This window comes from Mobula birostris, chromosome 17 (genome assembly GCF_030028105.1).
Source record: "Mobula birostris isolate sMobBir1 chromosome 17, sMobBir1.hap1, whole genome shotgun sequence".
NCBI classification, from domain to species: domain Eukaryota; kingdom Metazoa; phylum Chordata; class Chondrichthyes; order Myliobatiformes; family Myliobatidae; genus Mobula; species Mobula birostris.
Genome location: NC_092386.1, coordinates 57,504,281 through 57,520,918, shown reverse-complemented (window position 1 = coordinate 57,520,918; position 16,638 = coordinate 57,504,281). Strand labels below are relative to the sequence as shown.

General features: G+C 42.9%; 2 protein-coding genes across 2 annotated transcripts in view; one reads left to right on the top strand and one right to left on the bottom strand.

The window, feature by feature from the left end:
- The window catches only part of plaa (phospholipase A2-activating protein), a 54,135-nt gene extending 39,989 nt beyond the window's left edge, over window positions 1–14,146 (bottom strand). Inside the window, exons 1-2 of the mRNA XM_072281773.1 lie at window positions 13,972–14,146; window positions 13,658–13,886 (exon numbers count right to left, since the gene is read on the bottom strand). Of these exons, the coding sequence (XP_072137874.1) occupies window positions 13,658–13,886; window positions 13,972–14,047 (305 nt within the window). The 5' untranslated portion in view covers window positions 14,048–14,146. The remainder of the gene's footprint in view (window positions 1–13,657; window positions 13,887–13,971) is intronic.
- A 34-nt stretch (window positions 14,147–14,180) lies between these two features.
- The window catches only part of spata6l (spermatogenesis associated 6-like), a 68,022-nt gene continuing 65,564 nt past the window's right edge, over window positions 14,181–16,638 (top strand). The window contains exons 1-2 of the mRNA XM_072281774.1: window positions 14,181–14,277; window positions 14,970–15,034. Coding sequence (XP_072137875.1) covers window positions 14,987–15,034 — 48 coding nt within the window. The 5' untranslated portion in view covers window positions 14,181–14,277; window positions 14,970–14,986. The remainder of the gene's footprint in view (window positions 14,278–14,969; window positions 15,035–16,638) is intronic.

The window sequence follows — 16,638 nt, the reverse complement described above, 5'->3', positions numbered from 1 at the left end:
GCGGTGTGCCGCAGCGGTCGGTGCTGGGCCACAACTGTTCACGATATACATTAATGATCTGGAAGAGGGGATCGAGTGTAGAATGCCTAAGTTTGCTGATACTAAAATCAGCGGTAAAGCAAATTGTGCAGGGAGATATAATTAGGTTAAATGAGTGGGCAAGGGCCTGGCAGATGCAGTACAATGACGGTAAATGCGAGGTCATCCACTTCGGAAGGAAAAATGGAAGATCAGATTATCATTTAAATGGTAAAAGATTGCAGCATTTTACTGTGCAGAGGGACTTGGGAGTGCTGGTGCAAGAATCACAAAAGGTCGGTTTGCAGGTACAGCAGGCTATCAAGAAAGCAAATGGAATGTTGGCCTTCGTTGCTAGAGGATTGAATTTAAGAGCAAGGTGGTTATGCTGCAACTGTATATGATACTGGTGAGGCCACATCTGGACTACTGCGTGCTGTTCTGGTCTCGTTGGTTGAGGAAGGATACACTGGCTTTGGAGGCTGTGCAGGGGAGATTCACCAGAATGATTCCAGAGATGAGAGGGTTAGACCAGGAGGAAGGATTAAGTCACCAGGAACTGTACTCGCTGTAATTCAGAAGAATGAGAGAGGATCTTATAGAAAGATAAAATTATGAAAGGGATAGATAAGATAGAGGCAGGAAAGTTGTTTCCACTGGTAGGTGAGAACCGAACTAGGGGACATAGCCTCAAGATTCAGGGGAGAAAATTTAGGACAGATGAGGAGGAACTGTTTTTCCCCAAAGAGTGGTGAATCTGTGGAATTCTCTGCCCAATGAAGCAGTGGAGGCTACCTCAGTAAATATATTCAAGGCAAGGTTAGATAGATATTTGTATAGTAGGGGAATTGAGGGTTATGGGGAAAAAGGCAGGTAGGTGGAGATGAATCCGTGGTCAAATCAGCCATGATCTAATGGCAGAGCAGACTCGACAGGCCAGATGTTCTACTCCTGCTCCTATTTCTTATGTTCTTATGATTATTTTCCTCTTTCTCTGCACAACAGGTATTTCGCCCCCCCCCAAAACAAAAGGGTTCTTTTGGTTCTCTTGCTTTGTGGCAGCCTATAAGCAGACAAATCTCAAGGTTGTATAATTTATACAAAGTTTGTACATTCCTTGATAATAAATGTACCTTGAATGAACTCCCACAGCCTTAACGATCCTGTGATTTCAGACTCTGAGGCTGATGTGTGAGCAGACTTCAGGAGAGTGAACCAACAAAAAGCATCTGCCCCAGGCAGGGTGGTTACTACTACTACTACTACTACTACTACAACATCAACTCAGGCCTAGGGGGCCGGCGTCGGGCACGATGACGAACTCTCCACTTCTTCCTCTCCCTCATCAGTGTGTTCAGTTCATCTACATTAGCCGCGCCGCTGTTTCTAGGAGCGTGTTGACCATAGTCTTGGGAGGGCGCCCAGGGTTCATCCTCCTGTGCTTGGGCTCCCATATGATGACTAGGCTGGCAGGTAGCTCCGGGTGGCATAGACAGTGCCCTGCTAGTTGCAGTCTTCTTGCCTCGATTTTAGTAGAGAGCATCGGTAGGTTGTTAAAGAGCTCAACGTTCGTCATGTGCTGTTGCCAACTCACATCAAGAGCCACCTGGAGCATTTGTGTATAGCAACCATCTAGAGACTTTTGCATCGCCTTGGTGAGTGTCCACGTTTCGCATCCGTACATGAGAATGGACTCTATGACTGCTATGAAAATCCTCTCTTTAAGCCCTCTGGTCAGGTTCGACTTCCAGATTTCCTTCATGTCGTTCATAGCCCTCCACGCCAGCACCTTCCGTATCTTTATGTCCTTCTCCGAACTCATCATTCTTGACCAGAGGTACTTGTAGTCAAAGACTTTCTTAATGGTATCATTCTTTACGGTCCTGAGAGTACCTTCGTCGCAGTTAAACGCCACGTACTCTGTCTTTTTAGCATTTAGGTGAAGTCCAACTTCATTGCATTCTATTTCCACTTTTTTCAGTAGCTGCTGTGCTTCCTCCATCTGGTCAGAGCAGGACTATGTCATCTGCAAAATCGAGATCTGTTAGTGTAACTGGTCTGACCCTTTTGGTTCGCCCTGGTTTTATGGTAAAACCAAGCTTGTCATGATCTTTGGTAGCTTGACGCAGAGCGTAATCAAGGACGATTATAAAGATGTAGGGTGCCAGAGTGTCTCCTTGTAGCACACCAGCTAGGAGCTCGAACACTGCTGTTTCTCCGTCTGGTGATACAACGTTCGCCATGGTTTTGGTATAGCTGGACTCTATTGATCTAAGTAGATGGGCTGGCACTCCGTAAGCTTTCAGGATCTTCAGCATTTTACCTCGGTGAATGGAGTCAAAAGCTTTGTGAAAATCGATGTAAGCAAGCACGGCTGGTAGGTTGTTCTTCTTGACTTCCTCGATGATTCTACGGAGAGCAAGTATTTGCATTACTGTTGTGCGCTTCTGCCGAAAACCATTCTGATTGAATCTTAGCTTAGGGTCAATGGCGGTGCAAATCCTGTTCAAGATCATCCAATTGTACAGCTTTGCTAAGATGCAGGTCAAGCTGATACTGCGGTAGTTATCTGTCTTTGTGAGGAATCCAGACTTGGGGACTGGGATAATGTTTGAGAGTGACCACTGATCTGGTTTGTCTCCTTTCATCAGTGCCATATTACATACGTCCAGCAAGATGTCGTCCAGATCGCAGTTCTTCAGGACATCTGGTGGTATCCCATCTGGTCCAGCGCTCCTGCTCTGTTTGAGTGCATATTTGGCCTTCTTCAGTTCCTCAGTGGTGAATGGGCCGTAATCGATGTGGACATGCATTAGTATTGTGGGTATGTCCTCTTCTTCTTCCGTGATCGTTGGAGGGCTTCCCAGCAGGTTCTTAAGGTGGGTAAACCATGTCAGGACACGGTCCTCTGCTGTTTTACCACTTATTTGACCTAATAGGGACATCTTCCGTCTACCGATTTCATTGACTAGGCACCATGCTTCTCCATGCTGCATGTCTTCATTAGCAGCTTCTATCTCTTTAATCCTCTCAGCTAGTTCCTCTTTCTTTCATCGGTCGTAGGTGGCAAACAGATTCTTCTTTGCTGTCTTGAACTTGTCTCTGAGCTCTTGTGTTTTGCTCCTTCTAAGTTCGGCATGACAAGCATTGACCACACTTCTTGCTGAGACGACGTCAGGATGTTTCAAGATCCGACTTTTCTTGATTTGCTTCACAGTAGGCAAACTCTTTGTTGCATCTGTGTGTGCGTCTATGAGCAGTTGATAGCGGTCGGTGGCAGTCTCTTCCTCCCCCCCTTTCCAGTGGGCCGAAGCGATTTCTCACCTCCACTGTGTACTGAGCTTGAAGAACAGGTTGTGAGGAGAATGCCTTCCAGTCTATCTTCTCCTTGGGACCTGTGGCTTTGGGTTGCCGCAGGCTCAGTCTCACTTGCATTGACACTACTCTGTGATCAGAACTGACCAAGTTGAAGGTGCTGTCGGCTTCTGTGTTGATCACACAATTACGCCATTTTGTTCTTACGGGGATGTAATCGAGCTGTCTCCTGTAGATGGAGGCTCTGTTTTCATATGTCCACAGTTTACCAGCTCGCTTCTTGAATTGTGCGTTGGCAGCAATGAGACTGTGTCCCTGGATGAAATCAACTAGGTATTGTCCATTTCTGTTGGGAAAGTCTTGGTATGAGTATGGAACATCTTCCAGTCTGACCTGGGCATTAAAATTGCTGAGCACAGCCAGGAAGTTACGTGCCGGTATCAAAGTGACAGCTTCGTGAAGTTTACTATAGAAGGCCTCCACCTCCTTCTCCTCGCTGCAGTTGTGCGGGGAGTAACAGATGATGACAGAGGTCACCGGACTTCCGTCAAATTCCGCAGTAAGGATTCTGTCACTGACTGAGACTACGCCCCTCAGTGCCTCCTTCACCTTGCGGTTCAACATCAGCCCTACTCCACCTTGCGCTGACATTGTCGTCGGCTCTCTCCATGCAGACGAGGTGATGAGGTGCATCCCCTCTACCTCTGTGAACCTTATCTCTTAGTCAGGGTGTACATGACAGTGCTCTTAGATCCCCAGGATGGAGATCTCGTATCTGCTTGCCTGTGATGCCAACTCTGTGCATCAAGGCAAGAGGCGGATGGTGTTTGCGTTGAATCGTTTTTACCTCACAATGCAAAAGAGGCGCAGTTCACTCAACACACATCAAAGTTGCTGGTGAACGCAGCAGGTCAGGCAGCATCTGTAGGAAGAGTCTCGGCCTGAAACGTCGACTGCACCTCTTCCTACAGATGCTGCCTGGCCTGCTGCGTTCACCAGCAACTTTGATGTGTGTTGCTTGAATTTCCAGCATCTGCAGAATTCCTGCTGTTTGCAGTTCACTCAGCCCCCTTGTCAGACTCAACCCGCCCCGCGGGGTTTGAAGTTGCATCTTCATACTGCCTGTCTAGGCCAGGGTCTGGGCGTTCCACAGAGTTCCTGAGTACTCTCAGCTCTGGAAGTATAGGGTTCGTTGGGTTATCTGTCATCATAATGCCTTACAAGGTGCAAAAGGAAAGACAGGCAGGGTAACTGGCCAAGTACTAAAAAACCTGTGCTGATCAACTAGCTGCAGTGTTCATCTCAGATCTTTAACCTCTCCCTTCTGCAATCTGGGGGACCCACCTGTTTCAATTACACCAGTGCCCAAGAAGAATGTGGTAACATAGCTCAATTACTATCATCCAGTAGCACTTACATCCACAGTGATGAAGTGTTTTGAGAGGTTGATGACGAAACATATCAACTTCTGCCTGAGAAGCAACTTGGATCTGCTCTAGTTTGCCTACCAGAGCAACAAGTCCACAGAAGATGCCATCTCACTGGCTCTTCACTCAACCCTGGAAAATTTGGACAGCAAAGATGCATACATCAGGATGTTCCTTATCGACTATGACTCAGCATCCAATACCATCATCCCCTCAAAATTAACCAATAAGCTTCAAGATCTCGGCCTTAATACCTTCTTGTGCAATTGGAATCCTCGATTTCCTCACTTACAGACCCCATTCAGCTCTGATTGGTATAATCACCTCCATTATCTCCGTCAGCACAGGTGCTCCACAAGGCCGTGTGCTTAGCTCCCTGCTCCACTTGCTTTACACTTTTACTGTGTAAGTAACGCTCCAGTGCCATATTCAAGTTTGCTGATGGCACCACTATCATATGCAGAATCAAAGGTGGTGATGAATCAGAATTTAGGAGGGAACAAAAATCTGGCTGAGTGGTACTCAATATCAACAAAACTAAGGAGCTGATTACTGACTTAACAAGAAGGAAACCAGAAGTCCATCAGCCTCTCCTCATCGGAGGATCAGAGGGGGAAGTGGCTCAACAATTTTAAATTCCTTAGTGTTATTATTTCAGGAGACTTGACCAGGGCCCAGCACACAAGTACAACTGCAAAGTACACTACTACAGTTGCAAAAAAAAAAGTTTATGAAACTTTTGCAATTACCTGTTTATTTGTATTAACTCATAAAATGTGATCTGAAAAGTACAATTGTTTGTGTCTTACTAGTTTAAGCAGATTGTGTTTGTCTACTATTGTGACTTAGATGAAGATCACACCACATTTTATGAATAATTAATGTAGAAAACCATATAATTGCAAAGGGTCCACAAATGTTTTTTTGCAACTGTATTTTCTTAAGAGTTTGCAAAGATTCGGCATAACATCTAAAACTGACAAACTTCTGTATGTATAATGGAGAGTATATTAACTGGTTGCATCACAGCCAGGTATGGAAACACCAATGTCCTTGAACATAAAAAGTAGTGGATATGGCCCAGTCTATCATAGGTAAAGCCTGCCCCACAAAACAGAAAACAGAATCCATCATCAGGGACCCTTGCCTCCCGGGACAGGCCCACCTTTCGCTACTGCCATCAGGAAGAAGGTATAGGTTCAGGAATAGTTATTACCCCTCAATCATGAGGCTCTTGAACCAAAAGGGTTAACTTCACTCAATTTCACTTGCCCCATCATTGAAATGTTCCCATAATCCATTGACTCACTTTCAAGGACTCTTTATCCCATGTTCTTGATATTTATTGCTTATTTATTTATTATTATAATTTCTTTCTTTTTGCATTTACCCAGTTTGTTGCCTTTTGCACACTTAAGACAGTGTGGTCTATAATGGATTTGAGAATGCCCGCAAGAATATGAATCTCAGGGTTGTATATGGTGACGTATGTACTTTGATCATAAGTTTACTCTGAACTTTACAGTTTTCCCACCAGTGGCTTTTCCTTTAGTTCTTTGCAGGTTTCAACAAAATGTGATATGTTAAGAATCTAATGTATTTCTAAGAATTCTTTTTGCAATCAACTCCCAATGTAACAGAACTCTGAAATAATCCTGAACTCATGATGCACAACTGTAAATGATCATTTTCAACAGTTAAAAGTTTTAATTTGTACATTTAAATTGTTATTCTTCAAAGTCCATAACGATTGTATTGCAAAACTTTAAACAGGTTATTGTGTTCAGTTCTGGTCATTGTACTATGGAAAAGATAGAGAAGCTTTAGAGAGGGTACAGAGCAGAATTACCAGGATGTTGCCTGGATTACGGAACATGTATTCTGAGGAAAGGCTGAGTGAGCTTGGACTTTTCTCTTTGGAGCAAAGGAGAATGTGGATGAATTGTACATAATAGTAAGACTCATGGATAGCACAGCCAGCATCTTTTTCCTTAGGGCAGCAATGGTTAATACTACAGGGCATCCTTTTAAAGTGATTGGTGGGGAGATATCAGAAGTAGTGGGTTTTTTTTTTACACACACAGAGAATGGTAGGTGACTAGAACGCATGGCTAAATGTACTGGTAGAAGCTGATAACTTAGGGACATTTAATAGACACTTGAATTGGCACATAGATGAAAGAAAAAAATTAAAGTGTCATGGGCTATGTAGGAAGGAATTGATCTTAGAATGGGTTACAAGGTCCTTGGGCTGAAGTGCCATACTGTGTTGTACTGTTCGATGTACAATGTTAAGTCAGAGACGGAGGTGAAAATAAATTATGTTAAAAGTTCAAGCAAAGTCACAAATAGAAGGGTTGTGTGTGGTGGTAATAATCTTCTGATGTGAGTATTTCAATACAAGGAGTATTGTGGGGAAGGCTGACGAGCTGAGGGCGTGGATTGACCATGGAATTACAACATTATAACCATTAGTGAAACTTGGGTGCAGGAGGGGCAGGACTGGCAGCTTAATGTTCCAGGGTTCCGATGTTTCAGACGTGATAGAAGCAGAGGAATGAAGGGGGGGGCGGGGGGAGGGGTGGCATTGCTAGTCAGGGAAAATGTTACAGCAGTGCTCAGGGAGGACAGATTAGAGGGCGTGTCTACCAAGGCCATATGGGTGGAGCTGAGAAACAGGAAAGGTATGACCACATTAATGGACCACCCAATAGTCAGCAAGAATTGGAGGAGCAAATCTGCAGAGAGATAGCAGACAACTGCAAGAAACAAAGTAGTGATAGTAGGGCAGCAGTCCCCAACCACTGGGCCGCGAGGAAACGATATGAGTCAGCTGCACCTTTCCTCATTCCCTGTCACACACTGTTGAACTTGAACATAGGGTTGCCAACTGTCCCGTATTAGCCGGGACATCCCGTAATTGGGCTAAATTGGTTTGTCCCATATGGGACTGCCCTTGTCCCATATTTCCCCCGCTAAGGTAGAGCATCCCTATGAAACCTTTGGTGCCGAAATAGCGTAAAGCAAAGCAATTACCATTAATTTATATGGGAAAAATTTTTGAGCATTCCCAGACCCAAAAAATAAACTACAAAATCATACCAAATGACACATAAAACCTAACATAACACTAACATATAGTAAAAGCAGGAATGATATGATAAATACACAGCCTATATAAAGTAGAAATAACGTATGTACAGTGTAGTCGGGAAGATTAAGTCAAAACCGATTTGTGGAAAAAAATTGGCACGTACACTCATGCACATGCACAAGTCACATATACGCACGTCATGCATGCGCACACAGGTGCCCGCGCAAGGCTTCATGGTCATGGTCGTCTTTCTTGGGGTAAACACTGTCCCGTAGTTGACTGCTACTTTTGTCCCTTATTTCGGAGTGAAAAAGTTGGCAACCCTAACTGTAAAAGACATGTTGAGGTGGGCTTAACCCTACTTGAACACCCACTCCACCCCCCCCACACCGGTCGGCCGGTCCGCAAGAATATTGTCAATATTAAACCAGTCCGCGGTGCAAAGGTTGGGGACCACTGTAGTAGAGGATTTTAATTTTCCACATATTGATTGGGATTCCCATACTGATAAAGGCCTAGACGGGTTAGAGTTCGTAAAATGTGCTCAGAAAAGTTTTCTAAATCAATATATAGAGGTACCAACTAGAGAGGATGCAATATTAGATCTCCTATTAGGAAACGAGTTAGGACAGGTGACAGAAGTGTGTGTAGGGGAACACTTTGCTTCCAGTGATCATAACACCATTAGCTTCAACTTGATCATGGATAAAGATAGATCTGGTCCTTCGATTGAGGTTCTAAACTGGAAAAAGGCCAAATTTGAAGAAATGAGAAAGGATCTAAAAAGCGTGGATTGGAACAGGTTGTTCTCTGACAAGGATGTGATTGGTAAGAGGGAGGCCTTCAAAGGAGAAATTTTGAGAGCGCAGAGTATGTATGTTCTGTCAGGATTAAAGGCAAAGTGAGTAAGAATAAGGAACCTTAGTTCTCAACGGATATTGCAACTCTGATAAAGAAGAGAGAGAGATGTATGACATGTATAGGAAACAGGGAGCAAATAAGGTGCTCGAGGAGTATAAAAAGTCCAAAAACTTCTTAAGGAAGAAATCAGGAGGGCTAAAAGATAACATGAAGTTGCTTTGGCAGTCAAGGTGAAGGACAATCCAAAGAGCTTCTACAGGTATATTAAAAGCAAAAGGATAGTTAAGGGATAAAATTGATCCTCTTGAAGATCAGAGTGGTCGGCTATGTATGGAACCAAAAGAAATGGGGGAGATCTTAAATGGTTTTTTTGCATCTGTATTTACTAAGGAGACTGGCATGGAGTCAATGGAAACAAGGCAAACAAGTAGTCAGGTCATGGAACCTATACAGATTAAGGAGGAGGAGGAGGAGGAGGTGCTTACTATCTTGAGGCAAATCAGAGTAGATAAAACCCCAGGACCTGACAGGGTATTCCCTCGGACCTTGAAGGAGACTAGTGTTGAAATTGCAGGGGGCCTGGCAGATATATTTAAAATGTCAGTATCTACGGGTGAGGTGCCGGAGGATTGGAGGACAGCTCATGTTGTTCCGTTATTTAAAAAAGGCTGTAAAAGTAATCCGGGAAATTATAGGCCGGTAAGTTTGACGCCAATAGTAGGTAAATTATTGGAAGGAGTACTGAGAGATAGGATCTACAAGTATTTGGATAGACAGGGACTTATTAGCGAGAGTCAACATGGCTTTGCGCGTGGTAGGTCATGTTTAACCAATCTATTAGAGTTTTTCAAGGAGGTTACCAGGAAAGTAGATGAAGGGAAGGCAGTAGATGTTGTCTACATGGACTTCAGTAAGGCCTTTGGCAAGGTCCCGCATGGGAGGTTAGTTAGGAAGATTCAGTCGCTAGGTATACATGGAGAGGTCGTAAATTGGATTAGACATTGGCTCAATGGAAGAAGCCACAGAGTGGTAGTGGAGGATTGCTTCTCTGAGTGGAGGCCTGTGACTAGCGGTGTGCCACAGGGATCAATGCTGGGCCCATTGTTATTTGTCATCTATATCAATGAATTGGATGATAATGTGGCAAATTGGATCAGCAAATTTGCTGATGATACAAAGATTGGAGGCGTAGTGGACAGTGAGGAAGGTTTTCAAAGCTTGCAGAGGGATTTGGAACAGCTGGAAAAATGGGCTGAAAAATGGCAGATGGAGTTTAATACAGACAAGTGTGAGGTATTGCACTTTGGAAGGACAAACCAAGGTAGAACATACAGGGTTAATGGTAAGGCACTGACGAGTGCAGTAAAACAGACGGATCTGGGAATACAGATAAAAAATTCTCTAAAAGTGGCATCACAGGTAGATAGGGTCATAAAGAGAGCTTTTGGTACATTGCCCTTTATAAATCAAAGTACTGAGTATAAGAGTTGGAATGTTATGGTGAGGTTGTATAAGGCATTGGTGAGACCGAATTTGGAGTATTGTGTACAGTTTTGGTCACCAAATTACAGGAAGGATATTAATAAGGTTGAAAGAATGCAGAGAAGGTTTACAAGGATATTGCCAGGACTGGAGAAACTGAGTTACAGAGAAAGGTTGAATAGGTTAGGACTTTATTCCGTGGAGCGTAGAAAAAATGGGAGGAGATTTGATAGAGGTATATAAAATTATGATGGGTATAGATAGAATGAATGCAAGCAGGGTCTTTCCACTGAGGCTAGGGGAGAGAAAAAAAAAGAGGACATGGGTTAAGGGTGAACGGGGAAAAGTTTAAAGGGAACATTAGGAGGGGCTTCTTCACACAGAGAGTGGTGGGAGTGTGGAATGAGCTGCCAGATGAAGTGGTAAATGCGGGCTCACTTTTAACATTTAAGAAAAACTTGGACAGGTACATGGATGAGAGGTTTATGGAGGGATATGGTCCAGGTGCAGGTCAGTGGGACTAGGCAGAAAAATGGTTCCGCACAGCCAAAGAAGGCCTGTTTCTGTGCTGTAATGTTCTATGGTTCTATGGAAATCAGACATTAATAATTGGTTCTTCTCTTGTTTTATGGACAGAAATCACTGATTTTTGAAAGGCAAGAGAATCCATCCAAATTATAAATAGGTGTAACAAAAAGAAAAAAAATGAGCTCAAATATCAGGCAAGGCAATAAAATACTCAAATGAAGAATAAACAACCAAATACTGTGCTTGGTTGTCTTAGTTCTTAGGCAGTACCAAAAGTCAAAAATCTTTTTATAGCCAAATTGTCTGACTTCATTACAAAATTTACAAACTACAATCTAAGCACCATTTTAATAAAACTACCAAACCTGCACAGCACCTGAATAGATAAACAAAGCTGACTCCATGTATTTACCACTATTTTCAAAATGGAAGCAAGGTGGCTATCTAAAGTACAGTAATTAAAACAGGCATCAGGATCATTTTCCTCCTAGAAATGCTGAAGTCAAAAACTGCGCCAGTGGGTTTGAAGCTGGCATTCTTCTGTATTGCATTATTTAATGTATAATTAATTTACTCGAATCATGGTTAAGTTCAGACATGGTCTGATAAGTTTTAAATTGATTTTCACGTTTCAGAACTTAAAACAGTAAAATTAAGAGTCCCAATGTGTAGCTGATCAAATTGCCAATGAAAGTAAAGTCATTACCTTTTGCTTAAAAGATTCAAGATCACTTTTTCCAGTGATCAAAGGAACCAAGTTTCACGGTACAGAAGTTACTGCAAGTTAACATCAGGCATGGTAAACAGTGAAGGCAGCAAATATTATACTGGCCTTTAATGCAAGCGAATTTGAGAATGGAAGAACATATGAAAGAGAAGTGAGAATAGGCCATTCAGCCCCTTTTTGCCACACAATCAGATCACTGCCAATCCTTACCACTTTTACACATTACTCACTAATTTCTTCAGTCCTTAGCACCTAATATTCTGTCAATCTCCTTACTGCATATGTTCAGCAATTGAACCTCTACAGCTCTCATGAATTGAGAATTCCCAAGATTCACAACATTCTAGGTGAAGAAGTTAGTCATCTTCATCCTGAACTGCTATTGCTTTGAGATAATTAATTGATTCAAATCAAGGGAAACATCAATTCTGCATCTTCCATGCTACGCCACGAGAGTTTTGAGTGAACCATCTCATTTTTACCAACTAAAACATATCCAGAGTAGTAATAATTTCATTCTCCTTTACACTTGTGTGCTGATGAATGACAATAAACAATCTCGAATCAGCCAGATCTCCTTAAACTATTTTCATACTATATACCTAACAGTGCAGGATTTAAACTGCTGAATTTTCACTGCACTATTACTAGCAAATCTTTCCTTGGGAGGGAGATCAGAAATGTTCCACATGCTGTCATCCGAGCTTTTATTAATGGAGAATCAGAAAAAAACAATCCAATAATTCCTGCTTTCTGCCGTCTCTCTATGGTCTGGAAATACTTCTTTTGAACTTGCAATCCATCTCTTTTATAAAGACTACATTCCAAACAGTTTCTACTACTAACCTGTGAATGCATTCCATGAGTATAAAAATAAAATCCCTAATTTGACCTTTGATTATTTTAATCTGCAAATTATATTCTATACATCCATGAAAATGTCCAATGTAAAGATCATAAAAAATTCTACTTCTGACAACCCCTTCTGTTTCTCAATCTCTCTCTCTTTCCATCTCTGGAGAAAAATTATCAACTGACATTTTTTTTAAACCTACCGATTCCCACAGTTATCTTGATAGTAACACACATCAAAGTTGCTGGTGAATGCAGCAGGCCAGGCAGCATCTCTAGGAAGAGGTACAGTCGATATTTTGGGCCGAGACGCTTCAACCCGAGTCAGGCTGTACCTCTCCTCCGTCTCTCTGCTTTCCTCAGGGATTGCTCTCTCCATGATTCCTTTGTCCATTCGCCCCTCCCCACTAAGCTCCCTCCAGTCACTTATCCCTGAAAGTGGCCAAAGTGCTACATCTGCCCATTCACCTCTTCCCTCACCTCCACTCAGGGCCATAAACAGCCCTTCCAGCTGTGACAATCCCTCACATGCGAATCTGCTGCGGTCATCTATTGCATCCGGTGCTCCTGATGCAGCCTCCTCTACACTAGCGAGACCCCTAAATTGGGGGGTGGGGGTGGGGGTGGGGGTGGGGGTGGGGGTGGGGGTGGGAGGGCGCTTCATTGAGCACCTCCGCTCCATGCGCCAAAACAGAACATCCCAGAATTAATTCCAATTCCCATTCCAAGATGAGGCCACTGTTAGGGTGGAGAAGCAACACCTTATACTCCGTCTGGGTAGACTCCAACCTGATGACATGATTTCTCCTTCCGCTAATTTTTTTCCTCCCTTTTCTATGCCCCACTCTGGCCTACCTCTTCCCACCTGCCTATCACTTCCCCCGGTGCCCTTCCTCCTTCCCTTTCTCCTGTGGTCCACTCTCCACTCCTATCAGATTTCTTCCTCTCCGGCCCTTTGCTTTTTCTACCCACCTGGTTTCACCTATCACCTACAACGCTATCCTCCTTGCCCTCCCCACCTTTTTATTCTGACATCTTCACCCTTGCTTTCCAGTCCCAAAGAAGGCTCTCGGCCCGAAACATCGACTGTTTATTCATTTCCATAGATGCCGTCTGACTTGCTGAACTCCTCCAACAATGTGTGTGTGCTTTTTACAGCATTGCAGACTTCCTTGATTTTTCCGAATGAAGTCACCTTACAAAAGCCAGTTCACTTGGAAGAAAAAGGATACAATTAAACCGCCAACTATGAGTAAGATTAAAACCGCTCCCTCCTTTGCTCATCTTGTCAAGTCATTAAAGTCGCGCCTCGGCAATGGCGGAACCTCGGCGATTTGCTAGTTTATCTCTTACCCGTTAGGCACCCACACCCGCGCGGTGCGGTCTCTTGATACCGACACGAAAGCTCCTACGGGGAACAAGGTGGCCACCAGCCCCCGGACGTCCATTTCGTGCCCGACTAGTGAACAGCTGAGCCTATAACCTGACGACGCCATGTCGGCCGCGCTGCCTCCTCGGCCCGGCAGTAGCGCCATTGCATTCTGGGGCGAAGGTGATTGCAGGAAGGCGATCAAAACTTTTCCTTAAGAAAACGAAATATCTAACTAGGGTGGGAATTATAAATTACTGCTATACATATACATTTAAAAGTAATAAACAAAACCTACGCTGTCTATTATCAACGCGTAAAGGGCAGGTCAGAGGTGCGTCGCCATGGTAACCAACCTCAAGCGCGATGATCATGCCTGCCAGGGCGAGAGCAAGACGGACATTTAATTCCGGTTTGGAAATAAATTAATCGAGAACTGAAGCCGGGAGTTTGTTGTCTGATCGAACAATTTCGTGCGCCGGGCAAAGCATAGAAAGAAAGGAAGAAGCGGGTGTCTTTGCCCTGCACCGCGACATCTACAGGAGTGGATGACCAAGAGCAGCGACCGGTGCCCCGTGCCCAGCGTGCCCACCGAAAGTGACAGGTAAGAGGTGGGGCCCGACGCATACCCGCTGCCGAGCACAGCACCAAATGCAGAAGGATCCGAGTTTCCCAGCACTCATGTGAATGCTGATTAGGCGATGCTATATGCTTATGCTGCTGCTGCAGGTTTAATTGCACCTGTGCATACATATTTTTGAACATATGGCAATAAACTTGACTTTGACAAATGAATGCAAAACGACCAGGGAATGCTCAAGAGATCGGTTAACATTTGTGCCGAGAGAGAAAGGATCGATCCATTAGCAAACTTGTAGTGAAATTAATTTATCATTTATTTTAATTGTGTGGGCTGAGAACTCTTTCTGTTGGGGTTTTCCTGATATTGTTACTGTGCCCGGGTCCGTGGTCTCAGTGGAGATGTTATTTTGTTCAAAGATTGTCAAATATCAGAAATAATTTTAACTCTTTGGTTACTCTTGTTTCTCCATATAAAATTAGATGATAGTAAGGTCACAATAAATGAGAAACATCTGCCACAGGATCCTTGCGTTATTTTTCACTTGTTGGAGTTGTTTCACTTTCTTGATGTTCAGATTGTACCAGACGTGACTAAATCACCAAGGAAACGTGACGCTCTCCGAAGCGGCAGCGAATGCATCGAGCAATGAGTTGTAATTCAGCAAATAGTTACTTCGGTTTGTAGTTCAACTTATTTTTTTATTATTCATCCAGACTGGTGAATCTGGAAAATGCCTCAAAGAGTTCTCAAATGCGTAATTCAACTTGAAATCCACGCGGTAAGATATCTCTTGTCAATTCTTTAATCTGAACAAATTTAAAATATTACAGGCGCAAAGTAATCGTATACTTAGTCGATGAGTTATGTAATATTTAAATATCAACGTGTACCCAAAAGTAGTCAATGTTGTGACTCGCTTTGTGAGAACGCTATGCCAGCACGGGAGGTGACCCTGAATGTTGAAAACGTTGATAACCCAGAAATTCCCTTTATACAATCAAACCAGTTTTTCTCCATAAACTTGCAAATTGTTTCCCCGTTAGCACAGCCTTTCTTATAGTTTATATTTTAAACTGTAGGTTATGTGATAAACCTTCTTATGGGTTTATGTTTGCCATTGGTTCATATTTCACAATAAAGTGCTTTTACGCTTTTGTTTAAGCTTTTCAGTGCAACAAACCCAGGGTGCTGTCCGTGATGTTCTGTTACACGTGGCAACCTCTTTCTCTGCAAGCCTGTGAAATTTGCACTTTTTCAAGATCATGGGGAATACTAAGTTTATACCAAGAACAAACAATTTAACCTTATTGCCTAAAACGACAGAACCTAATCCAATCACACCTGTAAAAGTAAACTCATTGTGCTTTATATTTATGCTCATACTAAGCAGAATGCACCGATAGGCAGTTCTCTGGTTTAAGATCGAATGCAAAAATGAGTCCTTGGTTACTTGTGCACCATGTAAACAATACAATCATTGGAAGCCAAGATGATCCGAAGCATAGTGTGCCAGTGAATTTAAATAGCTATAATAACGAATTCTAAATTTCAACTATAGGTAACGTAATACCACTACATCTGTGTAAAGTTGACTCATCAGTCGCTTACTTGTGTCTCAAGTGGATTGGCCACGCCCCAGAGAGTATATAACGTACCACACAAGCAATTTCGTTTTCACATCCTTGGCTAAGAACACTTGATTCCTCCTATAAGGGAATTATAATCTTCTAAAACCTAGTCCCACTCTGATCATAACTAGTCTGACTGGGTATATTCCTGATTTATTCAGAGGATAAGAATGACAATCTGTTTATATTATTAAAAATGCAAAACTGGAATTCATATTCAACCAATCACACATGATAATGCAGTAGCACATACTCTGTTAAACTCATTGGTATTGTTGCATAAACTTAATGTTAACTCTAGGTAACAGTATCTCATTATCAGGTTTATATCTTGTGTCTACTTCTAGTCATCTTTTCAGGACCTCTGGAAATCACACAAAAACTGTGACAGCAGTTTCAAATTGCTAGAACTAGATTGACAACTACATCAGTGAAAAGTCAGACGTGCTAGAACATGGAATGAATTTTATAAATGGAGAACAATGGAGTCACAGATATCCAGTTGTGTATTTTTTAAATACACACATTTGTCCTGTTAGTCGATACTTGCTTGTGGTGGACAGTAGAATACAAAAAATGGCCAACTTTGCTTCCACTGATCATATAAAATGAATTTTCTCTTTCTTGCATTTGGGGACCATAAATGGGTGTTTTATTAATATTGCCATCCTCACAAACGACTAGAGGGATGGTAGGTAGAGGAAATAGAAACAGAAAATCTACGGCACATTACAGGCCCTTCAGCCCACAATGT